Raw genomic sequence first — 19,905 nt, forward strand, 5'->3', positions numbered from 1 at the left:
CTGTCGGTGTGTGTGTGTGTGTGTGTGTGTGTGCGTGTGTGTCTGTCTATCTGTCGGTGTGTGCGTGTGTGTCTGTCGGCGTGTGTGTGCGTCTGTCTATCTGTCGGTGTGTGTGTGTGTGTGTGCGTGTGTGTGTCTGTCTATCTGTCGGCGTGTTTGTGTCTGTCGGTGTGTGTGTGCGCGTGTGTGTCTGTCTGTCGGTGTGTGTGTGTGTTGTGTGTGTGTGTGCGCGTGTGTGTGTGTCTGTCTGTCGGTGTGTGTGTGTGTGTGTGTGTCGGTGTGTGCGTGTGTGTGTGTGTGTGTGTGTGTGTGTGTGTGTGTGTGTGTGTCTGTCGGTGTCTGTCTGCCGGTGTGTGTGTGTGTGTGTGTGTGTGTGTGTGTGTGTGTGTGTGTGTGTGTGTGTGTGTGTGTGTGTGTGTGTGTGTGTGTGTGTGTGTGTGTGTGTGTGTCTGTCTATCTGTCGGGGTGTGCGTGTGTGTCTGTCGGTGTGTGTGTGTGTGTGTGTGTGTGTGTGTGTGTGTGTGTGTGTGTGCGTGTGTGTCTGTCTATCTGTCGGTGTGTGCGTGTGTGTCTGTCGGCGTGTGTGTGCGTCTGTCTATCTGTCGGTGTGTGTGTGCGTGTGTGTGTCTGTCTATCTGTCGGCGTGTTTGTGTCTGTCGGTGTGTGTGTGCGCGTGTGTGTCTGTCTGTCGGTGTGTGTGTGTGTTGTGTGTGTGTGTGCGCGTGTGTGTCTGTCTGTCGGTGTGTGTGTGTGTGTGTGTCTGTCTGTCGGTGTGTGTGTGTGTGTGTGTGTGTGTGTGTGTGTGTGTGTGTGTGTGTGTGTGTGTGTGTGTGTGTGTGTGTGTGTGTGTGTGTGTGTGTCTCTTCTTAGAGATTGAGCTTTGTTCTGATTTAGCTTTGACTTGAAAATACTTATTTCACAGGAAATGAATGAATGAATGAAAACTTTATTACAGACTCAGGGTCCAGATAAAAGACAAGGCATTAGATATAATAAATTACATACATAGCATAAAAAGAATTCATAGTTTAAGAATCATTTAAATCAGTGTCCTACAAAGAGACAACTATACCAATGTCTCCACCGCTGCGATTGGTACTAAACCTTATGTTCGATAAGGCCAAGAGGATTTCATTATCAGAGTCATTAAAATACATTTATACATAAGATTTCTTAAAATAGGAAAGAGATGCAGAACACCTTGAATTGCCGTGCAGATCTATACATTAGAAACTCAACTAACTTTCACAGACTATAATAATCACCATGAGAGCGATGCCCCCCACTGAGAGGAGACGCCTCCCCATTATCTGGCTTCAACCCGCCCATCCCACGCCTTCATGTAAAGGCATTATTACAGAGCGTCCGCAAGTATAGGATGGGAGTAATGTTCACTTGCAGGTAGCTGAATCATGACTTTGCAAAACCGATGGAAAGTTTCACTGAGTTAATGTGAGTGGTTTAGAATAATAACAGCTTTGCAGGCCATATTTCCTCGAGATGAGGACACTTAGTGCACCGTGTCCCATGGATGATGTGAGCTGTAATTGCTCTGCAGACGTGTCACACCCTTGAAACAGGTAATTGGAATGTTTTCCTGGACGAAACTGCATCTGCACTTCACGGAAGATTGTGAGGCTTTTAAAATGTATTTTAAATATAATCATGCTCTGACGGCGTCTGCTTCAGTCACAGCCTTACATTGTGTCCTTACTGTAATTCACTCGCTGAAATGATAAGTGGAATTTAAATTCATTCTCCGTGTTGCTGGGCTTCTGAGCGCAGGCTGAAGTTCCCGAGAGAAAATGATTGCACGCCGATGCACATTACGAATGGGCAGGACGTTCATGTGTATAGAAATGCCTTTTGAAGCATTGAACCAGTTATTTGTGTCGCCATATTGCTAATTACCACACGTCTGTATGAAAATATGTTAGGTCCTTCTTTTAAAGAGGCCCTATGCTTTTGCACGGCAGTATGATACAATTAAAAAGCTTTTGAACGAGACTAAATACTGATATGAACATGAAGAAGAACAGAATAGGCTCCCTTTAAAAACAGACCATTTCATTCCAATTATTACATTTATTTTCTTATCATCAACATTTCTTTTAAGTTGTCATGAATTCCAGATGATAAAAGATTGTTATAGCAGTACAAGAAGCAGGTGATTGGTGGGTTAACTAGGGTCAGGGGGTGCGTGTAGGAACATGTGTCAGCCAGATGTGGATACAGTAGGACAGACAGGCTTCCTCACCTCCATTACACTTCTCCTCCTCTCTGTACATGCCTGAACGAGGTGGCTTTCCCTTTTCCTGCCACCTCACATACACTGTTTGTATACAGGAGAGGATTTCAGACTAGTGTGTACAGTTCACTGACACGTGGAGAATCAAAGTCACACCCACGAGAGGACGTTTTATAGCTCTGTGGAAATGAATCGGCGCTTACGAACATTAGAAGTTTCCACATCCTAAAATATCTGCCCTTTGAGCGGAGTGCTTTTTAAACAGTCAGCACCATGTCCATGTAAAGGGTTGGGCGCTTTTCTTTATAGACCATGCATACCAGGGACGTGCACAGACATTGGGAGGGGCTATTGCTCTAAACTGGAAAAAGCCCCCCGCCCCCCCGAAAAAAGACATTTTGAAAATTGTAACTTTTTTTTAATGTAAAAGAAACCAAATGATTATTACTTTCTAAATTGAACAGTAATCCACATCTCATAACAAAATAAGCTAAGGCGACTACATTTTTTGTTTTGCGGTCCATATCTCATCAAAAATATCTAATGTTAGGAGAGACAACATGGGGACAATTCTGTTCTAATGTAGTTTGAGCATTGTAACTGCTGTGCAGACATACTGATAAAATAGGGCTTCTATAATTACCTTAAATAAACTCACTAATGAATTAAACCAGTTCAATACGCATTATTCGTATTCTTTATGAGCGCAGTGACGGTAAGGTATCTAATTACTTATTTATTTAGTATTCCATAACTTGGTAACAGAGATGGTCAAACTGAAGTAGAGACATGGCAGAAATCCTACACTGAAGCGGGACATTGAACTGTTCTCCCGTGAGAGGGCGATCAAGAAAAGAGAGCGAGCGGCCCCTGAGGGAGTTTACAGATGAGAAGACACAGAAAGACAGAAGCACAACAACAACAAGTAGCTATATTTAGGTGTTTTTTTGTAAATAACTGACGGTATCCAGAGGAAGTAAAGTCCCCTGGTTTGTCCCTTACCCTAACTGCCATGAGACAACTCAAAATCAAGTTTCCAAAATCCGACACTGAGGTGGTCGTAACGCGCCGGCAGATGACAGCGCCGACAGCGCCGACAAAGCGTGTTTCCCGCAGCGAGACACTTCTAATTGTGGGCTCATCTTGTTGATTCGGCCACAACAGAACAAAGAAAAAGAAACTCTCGCTCTCTCCAGAGGGGCGGGTCAGCCAAGAAGGCCAAACGGGCCGTTGCCCGGGCAACATTAGCCCGTACCTGTGCACGTCCCTGATGCATACACTGGCATCGTTTTTGAGTATTTATATCCACTAAAAGCAGGACTCTGAAATACCTGACTCGAATATTGGCTCACTCATGAAGAATGCTCAATGTTTACAGGTAAGATTTAGATCCCGAGCAAGTAGAAAGCTAGGGTGCGTCAGGTGAAGATAAGGCATCTAAAGGGTAAAGCAATGATTTGTTTTGTTTCCCCTTCACCTCTCCCTTGTAGCTATGATCTCATCTTTGCTGGAGGACCAGAAGAGATTCTCAGGAAGTTCCAGCAGGCCAATCACAAAGTGCTCTTCGCTGCCGACGGGCTGGTCTGGCCGGATAAGAAGCTCGCTGACAAGTACCCGTCAGTCCGCAGTGGAAAACGCTACCTCAACTCTGGAGGTGGGTTTCTCAAATTCTAAAAAGGACAATGTTTTGACAAGACAGGCTTTAAACACATTGCTTGTATAGTGCAGAGGTGATCCTCAAATACTCAACTGGTAGGTAGGTGACACTGTTTGGGTAACCTGGTGGTAAACACATAACTTATGTGGGTGCGAAAAGGTTTATACTTTCCCCCTTCAGCTGTCAAACGGTGAAGACATGCAGGCCTCGTAGGAATGCAGGGGGCTGAGCAGCTCGCTGTGAAAGAGCGGTGGGACGGCTTCAAGGAAAAACAAACTGGAGTTGGTTTTAAAATATAAAACCGCAGGACCTTTATTGGTATCTCTTGGTTTAAATTGGATGTATATTTGTCCTGTAAACTGTCTCCTTGAGGTATTTCCTGCCCAAGAAGGGGACAGAAGCCCCTTCACGTGATTAAGGAATGTCGATTTCTATAAGTCACCCTCATTTCTGAACTGAATACATCCAAAGATTGTTAACAACAGCAGACAGTAACAACACATTCCTATCCATAATCCAGACGACATGGCGGACTGCATGCTGCCGTGTGTCTAGGACTTCAAATGACTGGTTTCTCGGTGGTCGCTGGCCTGGCCTCCCGTGCTGGAGCGTAGCTGCCGATCAGAGAAAGTTTTTAGCATTCATTGTCATCGACCTGTCATGTAGATTTCTCTCAGACCCTAGACCGTGCCACAGAGTGTAGACAATTGCCGGTTTTGTTTGTGTTGCTAAACAAAACTAAAGCTGGAGTTTTATCGAGACCAGACACACACTACCGTGTCACGGAGACAACGGTATTTTGTCGAATGAATCAGTTGGTTTGTGTTTGAGTGTCTTTTTGTTGTTTTAAGTCTACTCTAAAACATGTAATACAACTATAACCCTGCAACTAATGAGGGGGCGGGGCTTAGCAATAAGAGTATTAAGATAGTCATTGTTTTGCTTTGCAGATAGAATATTGTGCACAGTGTCCAGCAGAGCACACAATAGTTGTTTGGGTCAAGAGTGCACGCCGTTCCCAGCACTCTCCGGGATCTTATATAGCCCTCATTTTGTGGCTAAGCTACCGACAATATACATTTGCATAAAATATCATGATTTCCTTTTAACTTTTTATTGCTCCTGCTTTTTAGATGATGTCATCCGTTGACTTGTTTACAGCGTCTGGGAGTTTTTCTTTTGCTTGAAATGATGGGATATAAAATGTCCAGCAACCCTGCAATCTGTCAGTGTGGTCACGAGTAAGAGAGGAGACGGAGAGGTGGCCGGGTGTAACTGTAGATTGCCATGAGAGTGTACATTTAAAGAGGACGAGAGATACTGGCAGACAGTTCTGTTCTATCTACAGACTGTGGGAAGAGAGCGTCTCTGCCCATTTCTTGTGTGTTTGGGATTATTGCCAAGGCGCAGTATACTGTAATTGTCACCAACAGTCTACCAGTCGTGTATAACCTTGTAAACGTTTCTCAAGCGTATACTTTGCCCCAGGATACGCGTTTGACGCCGTTTATTGCTTTCAGGTATAATTGGATACGCCCCGTTCATAAACCAGGTTGTTACACAGTGGAACCTCCATGATAACGATGATGACCAGCTCTTCTACACCAAAATATACGTGGATCCTTTACAGCGAGTAAGTATCCCGCGTCAAAGCCAACACTTAATAAGAGATTATCCATATTACGAACTGGATGGCATAATAATCGACCTTTTCATGTCTCCCAGCACACTCTCAACATGACTTTGGACCACAAGTGCCAGATTTTCCAGAACCTGAACGGGGCCATTGGTGAGAAATTAAATTCAATTAATTGTCCTGCTTCTCTGTTTTTTATTTGGCTGAGCTAACTTCAACCAACACTCTGTTAAACGCAACAACAAACAAATCTGAGTACTTGTAGGCTTGGCAGTCTACTCTAAGTTCTAAACCTTCGCAGCCTCGGCCCATGTGGTGAGACGATTTACATTTCCTAACCTGAAATGTATCTGGTTCCTCTTCTTGGCAGACGAAGTGCTTCTCAAGTTTGGAACCAACCTCGTAAGAGTTAGAAACACCATGTACGACTCTCTGCCAGTGGTTGTCCATGGCAACGGAAATACTAAAGTAAGTAAAACGGTACACCCTCAGGCACACCTAACACCGTACGTATGGCAAAGATGACATACTTTCAAGCTACGACATTCGCTTTGTGTTTTATTGTTGAACTAATTTCCATTTGCAGACAAGTTTCTGTTACCAAAGATTTTCAGCGCACCAAGAAATATCAAAACTGTGCATATGATAGTTTCCAGTAGAACAGAGCCAGCTCTTTATTCAGTGGAGGTTTGGCTACAACTATATAGGCCCCATTTTCTTTCTTCATCACTCTGGGTAAATTAGAGTATTGGTCTTAGCATGCTGAAACGCACGATGACCGTGGAGCTTTTCTCTTTCCTTCCCCCATCTCTGCACACGTCACCACCGCCAGCTGCCTCTCTCTGGCCTTCCTTGGTAAAGAACCAAACCCGAGAAACTATTGAGTCATTATTCCCGGAGAAGCTCAACATCCCAGTAGTTCACAGACTCCTTAGCCGAGCTGTGGTTTTGACCATTTCAGCTGCCCGGCTGGATTACCAACCATTCGTCTATTTTTCCAGTTGTAACGCGAGTTCAATCTGAAACAATCTGATACTGAGATCTGGTAGCAGTAATGCACGGAAACTACTATCTTCCAGATGAATGTGCAGCTTTTGGTTCACACTAAATACAGAGCGTAGATAATAATAGTCACAATGTTGAATTATGAAGACAACCGAGAAAAAAGAGATATACACAAGTCGTCTCAATTTCTCTAGGATAGACATGTGGCACTTTTCAACAATAAATTACTCGGTTGAATATCCACATGTTCCACCCTCGGATAATCCAAACAAATCCTAAGAGATAAGAGAGCTCCACTGAATCACAGAAAAGTCTTTGCTTGTGCCGATATACATGCAGTGTAACCTGGCATCGACTTGCTCTTAATTCTTTCCTTGTGTCTGGAACACACTCCCATGAACCTGCAGGTCCGCTGCAACTCTGACTACTTTCAAATCCAGACTGAAGACTTTTCTTTTTGCCGCTGCTTTGAATTGAACTATTCACATCTTAAACTGCACTGTAACTTTATCCATGTATTTTTTCTTTTAATGTTTATTTTATTATCTTTTTAATGATTTTAAATGCCATTTTCTTAATGTCTTTCGTTTTTTGTAAAGCACTTTGAATTGCCTTGTGTTGAAAAGGTGCTATATAAATAAACTTGCCTTGCCTTGCCTGCAGATATACTTGAACCACTTGGCCAACTACGTCCCCAACACATGGAACTATGAGCATGGCTGCAGCCACTGTGACGACGACATTCTGGATTTATCTCAGTTAAAAGTAAGGGCGATTCAATTAAATAATTTCCCCTCTACTTGCTTTGTTGAAACTGTGTATCAGGCCACCTCGCTGCGGGCACAGGAAAGCATCACATATGTCTTGGTCTTCCAGCATGACCCATCCATCTATCAGTGGCCGTCTAGACAGTCGGGGTGGTGCTCAGCTTGTCCCGTTCCAACAGATACGTTCTTTCAGATACGCTTATTCCCAACAATAATAGGTTACGTGTCCGTGGGTCCTTTTGGAGCATTTAAAAGAGCATACGTGCCAGGGGAAATGACTTGGAGGAAAAAGGAAGCATTGCAGTGCTGTGGTGCAGGATATGGCTTCTGGGGTTTTAAGAAGGGCTCATTTAAAGGGGTGTCACTGTCAACCAGCCTGCCTTTCAGCGGGCTTCTCAGTATGGGTTGTATCCACCATAGGAAGTTAAGTGGTTACGCTGGAAATTTGACACGGGGTTCAGCAAAGGCTGGGTCGTATCGCTGCAGGAATGGCAGGCGCTAGAATATGTCTCTGTCAACAATATTGTGAAACTTTAATTCAGTTTTTTCTGTCTATCACATATGACTGGATCCTGTATCTTATTACCTTTCCTGCAATTCTGTAGGGCTCCATAAAAATAAATCCTTAAATAGTAGAACTGGATTCAATAGAAACCCAGCTACGTGAAAGGCATCTCTGTGGACGCTGCTCTCAGTGACCTTCCATAATGAATGCAGAAAAATGCTGCTTTGCAATAATAGGGAAGTCAGTGTGGACGTTTCTCTCCGCTGTGCCTCTCTGTGTTGTCTGTAAGATTAGGTCAAGTGGAAACATTGTCCAGGCCTTCCTTTTGGGGTAAAACCAGGTCACCGACTGACTAGCTTGGTGCTTTGTGTACTTTGGTTGTTGCAACACTATTATATACTGCTGCGGTCGCCTCTCAACTTACTCCTGTCTACTTTAATAGATGCTTTACTTGTGCTTTTCTCGCCCTTTTTGCCACTCCTTTCCTTTCGCTGCCTGTCCCCCGTACGTCCGTACCACTTTAGGCTCACATTGGCAAGATGCTTGACATTCCTCTTCGTGTGCATGAAGCACAGTAATTGTGGAACTTGCAAATTAGACGGTTCGGCTCGGATCCCTTTTCATCCCGGGTCCAGACCGTTGCTGTGAACTGGTCAAGAGGATGCGGAGAGCAGACTGAGCTGTGTGGGCTGGAGCTGAGGGTCATGGGAAAATGTCGCTTGCTGTAGTTTGTATTTAAAGAGTATTCTTCGCCTGTCTGAGCCATTATTTTGAGCATGAAGTGTCTTCTGAAAAGAGCGATACGTGGCAACTTGGATGGAATTCCTGATGGACTCCAACTGTCCGATCTGCACATATTGCACCACTCATAAATGTTAACAATTGAGTTTTTTGTGATAACAGAGAAAGTGACATTAAAGCAAACAGAATGTGGTAATGGACGACATATGAAGGGAAATGTCAAATCCTCCATGATTTATCTTAAACAGAGTTCGTATGCCAAGACCTGTGGTGTGAAGTAATGCTAATTTGTCTTCTCTCTAATGTAAACAGGCGTATCCGAATGTTTTGGTTGGAGTGTTCATCGAGCAGCCGACCCCGTTCCTTCCCGAGTTCTTCCACCGGCTGCTGACACTGGACTATCCCAAAGATAAACTCAAAGTCTTTGTCCACAACAACGTGAGTGTGTGCAGCTGCAGATCTCTACCGTGCATCGGTCCTTACATTTAGCTTCTAACGCATTCATATTGGCTCTCTATCCAGGAGGTGTACCACGAGAAGCACATCAAGAAGTTCTGGGACGAGAACCGGAATGTGTTCAACACGTTCAAGGTTGTGGGACCGGAGGAAAATCTGAGCCAAGGAGAGGCCAGGAACATGGGCATGTATGTCTCTAAATCCATCACCTCGAGGAACCTGTGGTTCAAAGAACACACGATGAAACCAGATGATGGTGCTTTTGGCCCCAGAAGGAAACCTTGCATGTTAAATGACTCGTTCCTCTAGATCAGTGGTTCTCAAAAATGTTCATTCCAAGGGCCACTTAACGAATAAAAAAACACTCGCGGATCACCTAACTCCACAAATATCAAAACACACATCGTTTTTCTAGAACAGATTACAAATCGCGTGAAAATGGTGCAAACAAGTGGCAACATGTGTGACGAAGGTGTTGCGCTGGGCTATACCATGCAATTAAAAGTGAAACTTAACCTCGCTCCATTGCGGAGATATTCCCACGAGAGTGCGGAAAACTTTAATTAATTAATTAATTTCAAATGTGAAATGTTACCAGTACTCACGGACCACTAGGGGGCGCTCACGGACCGCCAGTGGTCCGCGGACCGCACTTTGAGAACCACTGCTCTAGATGGTGGGTATTTATTGAAAACAAACCACTTAGGATCCAAACAAATGTTAATGCCTAGCTTTCCAGGTGGCTACGACAGGCTCTCTCGACCCCAAGATGTTCCTATTAAACGTTATTTATTGTCGGCGCACTCGTAACATCTGCAGAGTTGTAATAAAGTGTCCTTTCTTGGCTCAAGCCCACAGGGTTGTGCACAGTTAGTGACATAATACAAATTTGAATACTGCAGCTTTTCTCCCCGACTCCTCCGACAGTAGATTGCTCAATGTTTAGTGAAGGTCTGTTGCTACGGTGATAATTCAATCACAGAGACCCTAAAAACACAGCATGCCTTAAAAAGCCTGGGTCAGAAGGACAGCCCTGTAATGAAGAAGTCAAAGGTTTATTACCGGTCTCTAATCTTCTAAAAATCTCATTATCCGCTGGAGGCTTGAGGAGAGTCAGCACGAGAGTCTCGGTCTGCAATTGAAGATGACATCGTATACTTAGTAGCTGATAAACTCTAACTTGTGAGCGTGATTACTACCAAGTATGTAATTGACTGTAATCAGCCGTGGATCCAATAATCACTACTTTCTCTGCTGTGTCTGTGTCTCTGGGTTTCATTAGGGATATTTGCCGTCAGGATGTTACGTGCGACTTCTACTTCAGCATGGATTCAGACGTGATGCTCACCAACAGACAGACGCTGAAGCTCCTCGTGGAGCAGAACAGGTAACCATGGCAGCTGGAATAGAGACCGCACTGGAACCGGTTCAACGAGCCTCCCTGGTGCAGTGGTGGTGATCGTTGAACCACTGAAACATTACAGGCGAGTGAATGGAGGTTTAAAAACAGCCGCTCTGGCTTCCTGTTGTCGACCGGGCTCATGGAAACCGTGGTAACCTCGAAATGCCACCTTGCAATATACACAAAAACAAACCCTTTTTCCCTTCTGCAGCTTTAAAGAAACCTTCCCATAAACGGGACGTCTTTGTTCCCGTGGCATGGCATTGTGAGCTGAAGGCACGCAGCGTAAAACCCCTTCAGGTTATTTAAAGAGCGCATGAGAACTCTCTGCTGGCACTCAAGTTATGGGAGGGAAATGCCAGTGTCTCGACTAAAATAAACGTTTGCATTATTATACTGCAGTGCAACCAACACTGGGATTTATGGTTCCATTATTTCTACTCCAAAAAAAAAAAAAATCCATTCCATTGTGGCTTTGGTTCGTACGAGCAGTGGAAAAACACATCTGGGCCGATGTCAAGCAGATTCGAAGAAACAGAGTGGATGCGTGGCGTAGAAAAACAGCACTCCGTTATACTGGGTCCGCTCGAGCGTGATTTGCAGCTATGGTTTTCATTATGCACTTCTATGATATGTTGGCCGCGGTATATCTTTCCAGAGAGGTTCATCTCCTCCATGCGGCAAGACCTCTGTGTGCAAAGCCACTGATCTGTATCTGCTCTGACAGAATTACCATCTCCACACTCTACAGGAAAATAATTGGTCCCCTTGTCACCCGCCACGGCAAGCTGTGGTCCAACTTCTGGGGAGGCTTGAGTCTGGATGGTTATTACGCTCGCTCCGAAGATTACATCGACATTGTGCAGAGAAAACGTGTGTAAGTGCAGAAGGATACACACAATGCATTTGTATGGTTCACACACCAGTATGTTCGCTCGTACATCTTTAGCATTGTGATGAAGTAGTTCTGCTTAGCCACATATGATCCCTTCTGTAGGAGCAACATGCTGTCACTAAAGCCACAATCAATGATTTAGTACTGTATATTAAAGCCTGAGGCGTGTTTAAAAATACGTTGAAATGGTGCCCAGATGGTGCGCATTTAGACGTACCACAGGAAACCCAGATTTAATGACCCTGTGGGCAGGAAGACAGTCGTCAGTCTCCTCCTGTGTGTGCGTGGGCAGAGGGTCGGGATCTGGAGATAGCATACACCTCAAAGACACAAAGGGTACATTTCAGGGGAACCAAACGTCCCCCAAATAGTCAGCTAATGTTAACCGAACAGATACACGATTAAAAAGGTATTTCAAAACACTGGATATCCTGCTTTACTTTACCAAATACTTCTCTAACAAGTCCTGCAATACACCTGCCGTCATGAATGGCTTCGGGATTCAGCGAAAAGCACAACACATGCCACTTTTAACAGCAACGTCTTCTTTCTAGGGGTTTGTGGAACATTCCTTTCATGGCCCATGTATACCTCGTCAAAGGCAGCACCTTGAGGAGTGAACTGAAGGAGAAGAACTACTTTGTGCTGGGGAAACTAGACCCAGATATGGCTCTTTGTAGAAACTCCAGAGAAATGGTAAGACAACTCAACCTCCATCTTCAGGGATTTGAGCATCAGATGTTCTGGTGGTGTTTATAAGAACATGTCTGCATGAAAGGCAAAGCTGCTGTCAGGTGTATTTATACTAGACGATGCGTTGCTACCCTGACAAAGTCAACGCTTCGACGGAAACCAAAGTCTGGCAAGTATGAGTGGTTTGAAATGTCTTTGTCTAAAGTCAAGGCATGAACCACCTCTGTGTACAGTTGCTCGATGGTGCATTCATGTTCTCTTCTATCCCAGAACCCTTCACTTTCTCGTGTCCTCACACAGCCATGCTTAAAAAAGATTGTCTTCGTTTCCCTTATAAGCTGATCTTCCACATGGTTTTTTGTATCACTCGCATGTCATCTGCTATCCACAACTACCATGTCAGATCCAAACTTGGTGTGGATCGCTCTGTCTTTTTCCCAGCATGCATGCTTCCCATGTTAACCCACCAAAACATCAGCTTCAGAGGGAACCTTGCTCTTTTGTCAGGCGCATGTACGTGAAATATTTCATGAGTCACCCTGTCTCTTATTCTGCAACGATATTTTTGTTATTTACCCAATGCTTCTCCTTTATTTTAGACCAGTCACAGAGAAAAAGACTCCCCTTCTCCGGAATCATTCCATATGCTCAGGCCCCCAAAGGTTTTCTTTTGATTATTCTGCTTTCTGAAACATACTTTTCCAATGGGTTAGCGACTAAGCGCCGCTCTACGCAGTGGCTCATTGCAGGCAGACTCTGAATGAGAATATAGTGGCCCTGTTTACGGTCAATTCTGAAAAAGAGAGGGTATATAGTCAGTAGAACGCTAAGAACGAATGTTTCTTAATTTCTGTATTGGAAGAAAAACTAGCATTATTTCAGATGTGGCCGTTACATATAAAATGCAATATGTCCTATCCTATATGCTTACATAAGAAAACAGGATGCCGAGCAGCTCCTTGGAAATCGATGTTGACATATGCTTTAGTCTAAAATCTGATATTTGCCCAAGCTAAAACATTTATAAAAACCTGGTTTATATCCTGTATTTTCAATGGCATCCAAGAGTAGACGGAGAAGAGAGAAGGTTGGAGTCCCCTGTCCTGATGCTTTACTCCAAACAGGAAACATATGTAACCAGCTGCTCCCTGAACGACTGATGTCAGACTAGGCTCAAACCACATTTCCTTTCACTCGTGTAAACCATCTGGCCCCAATCACCGCTTTGATTTGTACGCAAATTGGAAACATGCACTAAGAAAACAAAAATACTATAAATCTATTCTCTTCAAAGCCTAGTCTGATAGAGTCTACCCCCCCGGACACAGCGTGCTTCACTGTAGAGCTGGGGTGTCAAACTCAATTTCTTCGCGGGCCACATCAGTATTATGGCTGCACTCAAAGGGCCGGTTGTAACTTTAAGACAATATAAAAATACATATATAAATATTGAATATATATAAAATAATGTATTATATTACATCATTGCCTCTGCATTGGATTATTATTATAACTTCATAATTAACTACGTCTGAAAGCAAGTCTAGGGCAAATAATTGCAAGTTTCTTCAGTAAGAATGTCACATTTAGAAAAAAAAGTAATTTTTTTAGAAAAAGGCACATTTTAAGAAAAAAAGGCATATTTTGACAAAAAAAGTCAAATTCTGAGAAAAAAAAAAAAAATCGAATTTCAGATGCATTGTGGGACATGTCGTTTATGGGCAACGTGCTTCTGTAAAGTAGCATGTTACAGTATAATAAACATATTATATTCTTTGCAAGCTCTTGTGGGGCCACAGAAAATGAAGTCGCGGGCCGGATTTGGCCCCCGGGCCTCGAGTTTGACACCCCTGCTGTAGAGGGAATATTATTCCTGGATTTGCTTCATCCCAAGCTTCTCCCCTGTCTCACCCCACTGCCCGACCCTGTCCTGTCCCCCTCCCACCCACACCCATAAATAATCCTAGATTATTTATCTCTCTTTTGGTTCTATCCAAGTTCAACCCACTTGATTTCAGTGTGTTAAAATACACTTAAATCATACTTAATGTTTGGGCAAATGAAGCTTTAGAGTAGTTTGCCACGAGTAACGGTTTGTCAGTTTTAATGCCGGTGCTTAGCTTTGATGAGTTAGCATAATAAGGCTATTACCTGCAGAGTTTATGTGCATGTATTACAGTTATGAACGTCCTGCCTGTGAGACGTTAAAGAGACTTTGTGTGGAACTGACTGAACTTTCCCCCCGTCTGCTGCAGGGAGTCTTCATGTACATGACAAACCGTCACGACTTTGGGAGGCTCATTTCCACAGCCAATTATAACACTTCTCATTATAACAATGACTTGTGGCAGATATTTGAAAACCCCACGGTAAGTCTTTATGATGTCGCATTATTCTCGTTACACACAGAACCCTGTTATTGTTCCGAATGGCTGAGGTACACAGCAGCCGCCTGTAAGGGTCGTCAGCCGTAATGGAAGGGTTACAGATGTGAGGCGATAGTGAGGAAACGACTTCAGCGTGATAAGACTACTGTATGTATCACGCTGGGACCTGCCCTGTGGGAGAGGGGATTCGCTCACTGAGGTATGTAGGTCAGCAAACAAGTCCAAAAGAAAAAACTAAAATGTCTTCTCGTTACAGGACTGGAAGGAGAAGTACATCCACTCGAACTACTCTCAAATCTTCACTGAAAACGTCATGGAGGAGGTTCGTTTTCACTCGTTTGCATCTGTGTTAGACCGAGGGGAAGTGAAGGAATGACATCATGTCGCCGACATCTGTTTCTAACATGCAGGGATTAAATTACAGCCCGCCAGGCTCAGGGTGAAGCTCTCAGTGGTCTCATTGTGTGTGTGTGTGTGTGTGTGTGTGTGTGTGTGTGTGTGTGTGTGTGTGTGTGTGTGTGTGTGTGTGTGGTGTGTGTGTGTGTGTGTGTGTGTGTGTGTGTGTGTGTGTGTGTGTGTGTCGATGTGACTGTGTGTGTGTGTCGGTGTGTGTGTGTGTGTGTGTGTGTGTGTGTGTGTGTCGATGTGACTGTCTCTGTGTGTGTGTGTGTGTGTGTGTGTGTGTGTGTGTGTGTGTGTGTGTGTGTGTGTGTGTGTGTGTGTGTGTGTCTGTCGGTGTGTGCGTCTGTCGGTGTGTGTGTGTGTGTGTGTGTGTGTGTGTCTGTCGGTGTGTGCGTCTGTCGGTGTGTGTGTGTGTGTGTGTGTGTGTGTCTGTCGGTGTGTGCGTCTGTCGGTGTGTGTGTGTGTGTGTGTGTGTGTGTGTGTGTGTGTGTGTGTGTGTGTGTGTGTGTGTGTGTGTGTGTGTGTGTGTGTGTCTGTCGGTGTGTGCGTCTGTCGGTGTGTGTGTGTGTGTCTCTCGCAGCCTTGCCCAGATGTCTTCTGGTTCCCAGTCTTCTCCCAGAAGGCTTGTGATGAAATCGTGGAGGAGATGGAGCACTTCGGTTCCTGGTCGGGGGGGAAGAACGAGGTGAGTGCTGAACACGGGGCTTTAGTCAACACATGTATCTGGGGTTGTGCTCACACGTCTTTGTACGGGCAAGAATGTGTGAAGGATAATATTATGGCTCCAAATACTTACACTCTGAAGAACCAGTGTATACGACTGTCAGAAATTGAATTGAATGATTATGATAGTAAAGATGAAGCGTTCTGTGTCTTGTGGGTTTTGTAATGAATCCAAGCCGGGCACCAATAAAAAGACGTGTAGACTTTACGACAACACACACGTCATGTCTGCCGTCTTTGAAGTTGGGGTGGGCTGCTAATTTCAAGCTACCCTTCACACCCTTGCGTGGGGTGGGGGTTCCATGTTAGCCAGATGTAAAAGGAGATGTTGGCGTATTTTCCTTTCTTCGCTACTTCTCCGTCTTCTTTTTAGGAAAGCCACGACTTGAGTCACTCGTGCTTCATTTCCATCATTTAAATATAACCAAGTAAATCATGTTTATGGTGTCTGTCAAGTGGCCTGTTTTATGCAGTTTGAAATTGGTAATTAACGTGTCTAAAAGTTCGCCTGGAAGACTGAATATGTACGGATACTTCGCCCAACTCTGTTTCGAACGGGCTATTAAGCTTCGTGCAGTCGGACTGAAGTACAGCCTGAGGATTTAAAGACGCACACACGTCCTCGTGATGACGATGGGTCGTTAACCACGGTGTGTTTTCTTTTCTATCCTTTTTCTCAGGACAAGCGCATCTCCGGCGGCTACGAGACGGTGCCGACGGACGACATCCACATGAAGCAGATCGGCTACGAGAAGGAGTGGCTGCACTTCATCCGGGAGTTCATATCGCCCGTCACGTTAAAAGTGTTCTCCGGCTACTTCACGAAGGCGAGTGGCACATCGTTTTACGAGATGTGTGATTTAGAGTAGCTTCCCGTTATCCGTCAAGAGGACATTCAGCTCAGTTTCAGGATCATATTTGTATTTCGTGGCTCGACTCTGACACCTTAATGTTCAACAAGGGCTTTATTAAGTGTTGTAATTGGTCAACCATTAAGATATGTCCCGCCCCTTAGCCTATCACGTACACTGTGTTGGAGCTGTAGCCAAGAGAAGAACAAGTGTTAAGTAGTGATGAACCCAGGGATGTAAGCCTTTGCACACACACCTTTATGAAACACTACAAAGGCCTCTTCAAAGATAGACTGCCAGCTGACTTGCTCTTCATCACAGGGATACGCCGTGATGAACTTCGTGGTGAAATACACACCTGAGAGGCAGGCGTACCTGAGGCCCCATCACGACTCCTCCACCTTCACCATCAACATCGCCCTCAATGCCAAAGACACAGACTTTCAGGTAAGGACTTGTTCATAGGGGGGGGGGAGCTCTGAACGAATATAATAAATAAATAAATTGCCCATAAACTACATGTCCCACAATGCATTTCATTTGTGACATATACACTGAAGAGACTTGCACTTATTTGCCCTATAGACTTCTGCTTTCAGACGTAGTTAATTATGAAGGTATGACCCAAACCGATAATAATCCAATGCAGAGGCAATAATGTCATATAATACATTTTATATATAATAAACAGAACCAGTCCAAAGCTTGGACACGCCTTCGCATTCAATGGTTTTAATACTGAAGACATCAAAACTATAAAAGAACACATATGGAATTATCTGGTTAACAAAAAAGCCTTTTGCCTTGATGACAGCTGTGCATACTCTTGGCTTCTCTCAGTCAGCTTCATGATGGAATTGGTGCTGGTACTGTCTGTATATTTTTGTATAGTCTTAAAAATAGCCAGCCCTTTGAGTGCAACCATAATGCGAATGTGGCCGGCGCTGAACTTGAGTTTGACACCCCGGCTGTACATAATCTTCTCTGAAATCGTAACCTTTCTCTCCTGTTTTAGGGTGGGGGTTGCCGTTTCCACAGGTACAACTGCTCCGTAGCTTCACAGAGGAAAGGGTGGAGCTTCATGCACCCGGGGCGCCTGACCCACCTCCACGAAGGCCTGCCCACCACCAACGGCACCCGCTACATCGCAGTGTCCTTCATCGACCCTTGAACCGACCCTCTGCTGTACATTTGACCGTGCTTTGCTTTTTATTCCGTCATGTTTGTTTTGTCCTTTGATGTTTCGCGCCCTGGATGTTTGACTGATGATATTCTACTTAAGAAAGCAACAAGCTTTTAAAAAAGGAATAAGTCATTGCATTACAGGAATCTATGTCAAACAGAGTGACGAGTGGAAAGGAGAGAAAATCAACACCTCAGATACACGAGTGAAGTCAACTTTATTGTCCATCGTTCAGTTTGTGTACAGAAATACCGTTTCTACGCTCCCGTTTCCGTTCAAACCGTCATTGCCGGTCTCCCTTGAAATTGAGATCAATGATGTCAATGGGATTTATCTGTATAAATAAACGGAACAAAAATAATAACCATACCTTTTTTAGATTCAAAACCAACTTCCTAGCTGGATTTGTTGGTCCTTCTCATGATTTTCACAATATTAACATCGTCATGGTAACCGTCATTGCCACACACTGGTTGATAGCAGCTACCGTAGCTGTACCGTGCTAACATGCAGTTGTTTGTATTTCAAGTCAAAAGTCTTAAAGGAAAATGGCGACCGGTGCTGATCAACCCTCCATTTCTCTGCTTCTGATATTTCTAAAAGTGTTTTTCTACCCTTAAACTGTCCAGGTCACAATTTTAACTTTAAAGTTTCATACCAGTGGAAGATGAATCTATTTTTAGATTTTTGCACACCAGAAAAAAACAGCAGCGTTCAATATGAATTCTGTTTTATTGAAGTTTTGTTTTTTACTTGAAAGGTTTTTTTTTTGTACATTTTCCACAGCTTTCCTAGAGACATTTCTGCATTATGTTTCCGAGAGATATGTGTGAATGGTTTTTGAAATTTAGCAAGTTGTTTAACTTATTGTCAAAATGTAATAAAAGTCTTTATAAAAAATGAAATACTTTCTTGTCGTCAAAACTGAATTGTGCATGTGCAGAACGCGATGTCTTTTTTTCTACAAACTCCGCGTGCTACACAAAGGAGCTCCAGGAATCCTCTGTGTCTCTTGGCAGACACAAAGACAAGTCTGGAAAAGATCCCTCCCCACCGCAGACAGACTTTCATCGTGTTATCACTGAATCAGCTGGTCTTAAAAGTCAGTCGAGTGGTTCTCCGTGAAACGCGTCACGTGTTGAAACGACCAGGCGGCGCGGTGTGTACCGCTCTGCCGCCGGGTGTTTGGGGAGACGATGTACATCGGTGCAAATGTAGTTCAATTTACTTTGGGGGCTCGGTGTAAACATGTACACGCAACTTATGAGAGTGCACAGATGGCGGCTGTGAGGACGATGACAGAACAGTGACGGGGGAAAGTAGGGGGGTGTGGTCTACCGAAAATGATTTATCGCTTGTATATTCCCTTTCAATCAGGGAGTTGGATTGTGAAACTGGAGACAAGACAACTGTGAGATGTACCCTGATTACTTTTGGACTACCTCAATGTCAAATGCAATGCCAATAAATAAGAGAAGAGATATCAATAAGATGTGTTTTACTGATGTAACAGAACAAATTGACCGTAGATAAGACACGCAGTCAAGAATGTGTCCTCTGCTCAGAGATGTTCTTGATAGGAAAACCTGCCTTTCATGAAGCATATTATACAGCCCAGCCACCAACACTGAGCACATACTACAGCCTCCAAAAGCAGAAATTAAATGCTCCGTTTTTAGTTTAACACACACAGTTAAGCTCACACACACTATTTAATGCACATATAGGTTCTCCTACTGAATTTAAAACAGAACCAATGAGCCAAAGATGCAAAGAGGCAGTAGGCGTATGGATTCACTCGTAAAGTATTATCCTACGGCCGAGGCTATATACAGGACGGTCCTGTGGATAAGATATCTGAAATGGCTACAGGACCGTCCTGCAGCTAACGTGAAATGGCTATATACAGGACCGTCCTGCAGCTAACGTCAAATGGCTATATACTGGACCGTCCTGCAGCTAACGTCAAATGGCTATATACAGGACCGTCCTGCAGCTAACGTCAAATGGCTATACAGACCGGGCTATTATAGCATGCTTAAGCAAGTTTCGCGGGTGGTAATGTAGGGATAGGATTCACAGATAAATATTCTCACGACAACATTATTTTCAATGAATTTCCGCTCAATATAAAATGGTGGCACTTAAATCTCTTTCCATGCCAATTGCTTAGCTTTTTATGCTGATTTCAGTCTTTTTTTTGGCTTATCTTTTTATGTTGTTTCAATCATTTTCTACTTTATATTTTCCAATGCACAATGTACTTGTAAAGGATATCACTGCATACTTTAAAGACTACTCGGTTTTATTAAAACTGAAGTTTTTTTTTAAAGAATACGCCGACATTTCGTTGA

General features: G+C 43.9%; 1 protein-coding gene across 2 annotated transcripts in view; it reads left to right on the forward strand.

Moving 5' to 3' along the window:
- Positions 1-18,456, forward strand: part of plod2 (procollagen-lysine, 2-oxoglutarate 5-dioxygenase 2) — a 33,646-nt gene extending 15,190 nt beyond the window's left edge. The window contains exons 4-20 of one of the 2 annotated variants that reach the window (XM_034108614.2): positions 3,739-3,902; positions 5,426-5,538; positions 5,631-5,694; positions 5,912-6,009; positions 7,210-7,311; positions 8,872-8,997; positions 9,082-9,203; positions 10,298-10,402; positions 11,169-11,294; positions 11,867-12,008; positions 12,605-12,667; positions 14,261-14,374; positions 14,649-14,714; positions 15,375-15,479; positions 16,198-16,344; positions 16,690-16,815; positions 17,384-18,456. In XM_034108614.2, coding sequence (XP_033964505.1) covers positions 3,739-3,902; positions 5,426-5,538; positions 5,631-5,694; positions 5,912-6,009; positions 7,210-7,311; positions 8,872-8,997; positions 9,082-9,203; positions 10,298-10,402; positions 11,169-11,294; positions 11,867-12,008; positions 12,605-12,667; positions 14,261-14,374; positions 14,649-14,714; positions 15,375-15,479; positions 16,198-16,344; positions 16,690-16,815; positions 17,384-17,539 — 1,939 coding nt within the window. In that variant the 3' untranslated portion in view covers positions 17,540-18,456. The remainder of the gene's footprint in view (positions 1-3,738; positions 3,903-5,425; positions 5,539-5,630; positions 5,695-5,911; positions 6,010-7,209; positions 7,312-8,871; positions 8,998-9,081; positions 9,204-10,297; positions 10,403-11,168; positions 11,295-11,866; positions 12,009-12,604; positions 12,668-14,260; positions 14,375-14,648; positions 14,715-15,374; positions 15,480-16,197; positions 16,345-16,689; positions 16,816-17,383) is intronic. The other variant, XM_034108615.2, reaches the window with a different exon arrangement.
- Positions 18,457-19,905: the final 1,449 nt, after the last annotated feature.

This window comes from Pseudochaenichthys georgianus, chromosome 20 (assembly GCF_902827115.2).
Source record: "Pseudochaenichthys georgianus chromosome 20, fPseGeo1.2, whole genome shotgun sequence".
NCBI classification, from domain to species: Eukaryota; Metazoa; Chordata; class Actinopteri; order Perciformes; family Channichthyidae; genus Pseudochaenichthys; species Pseudochaenichthys georgianus.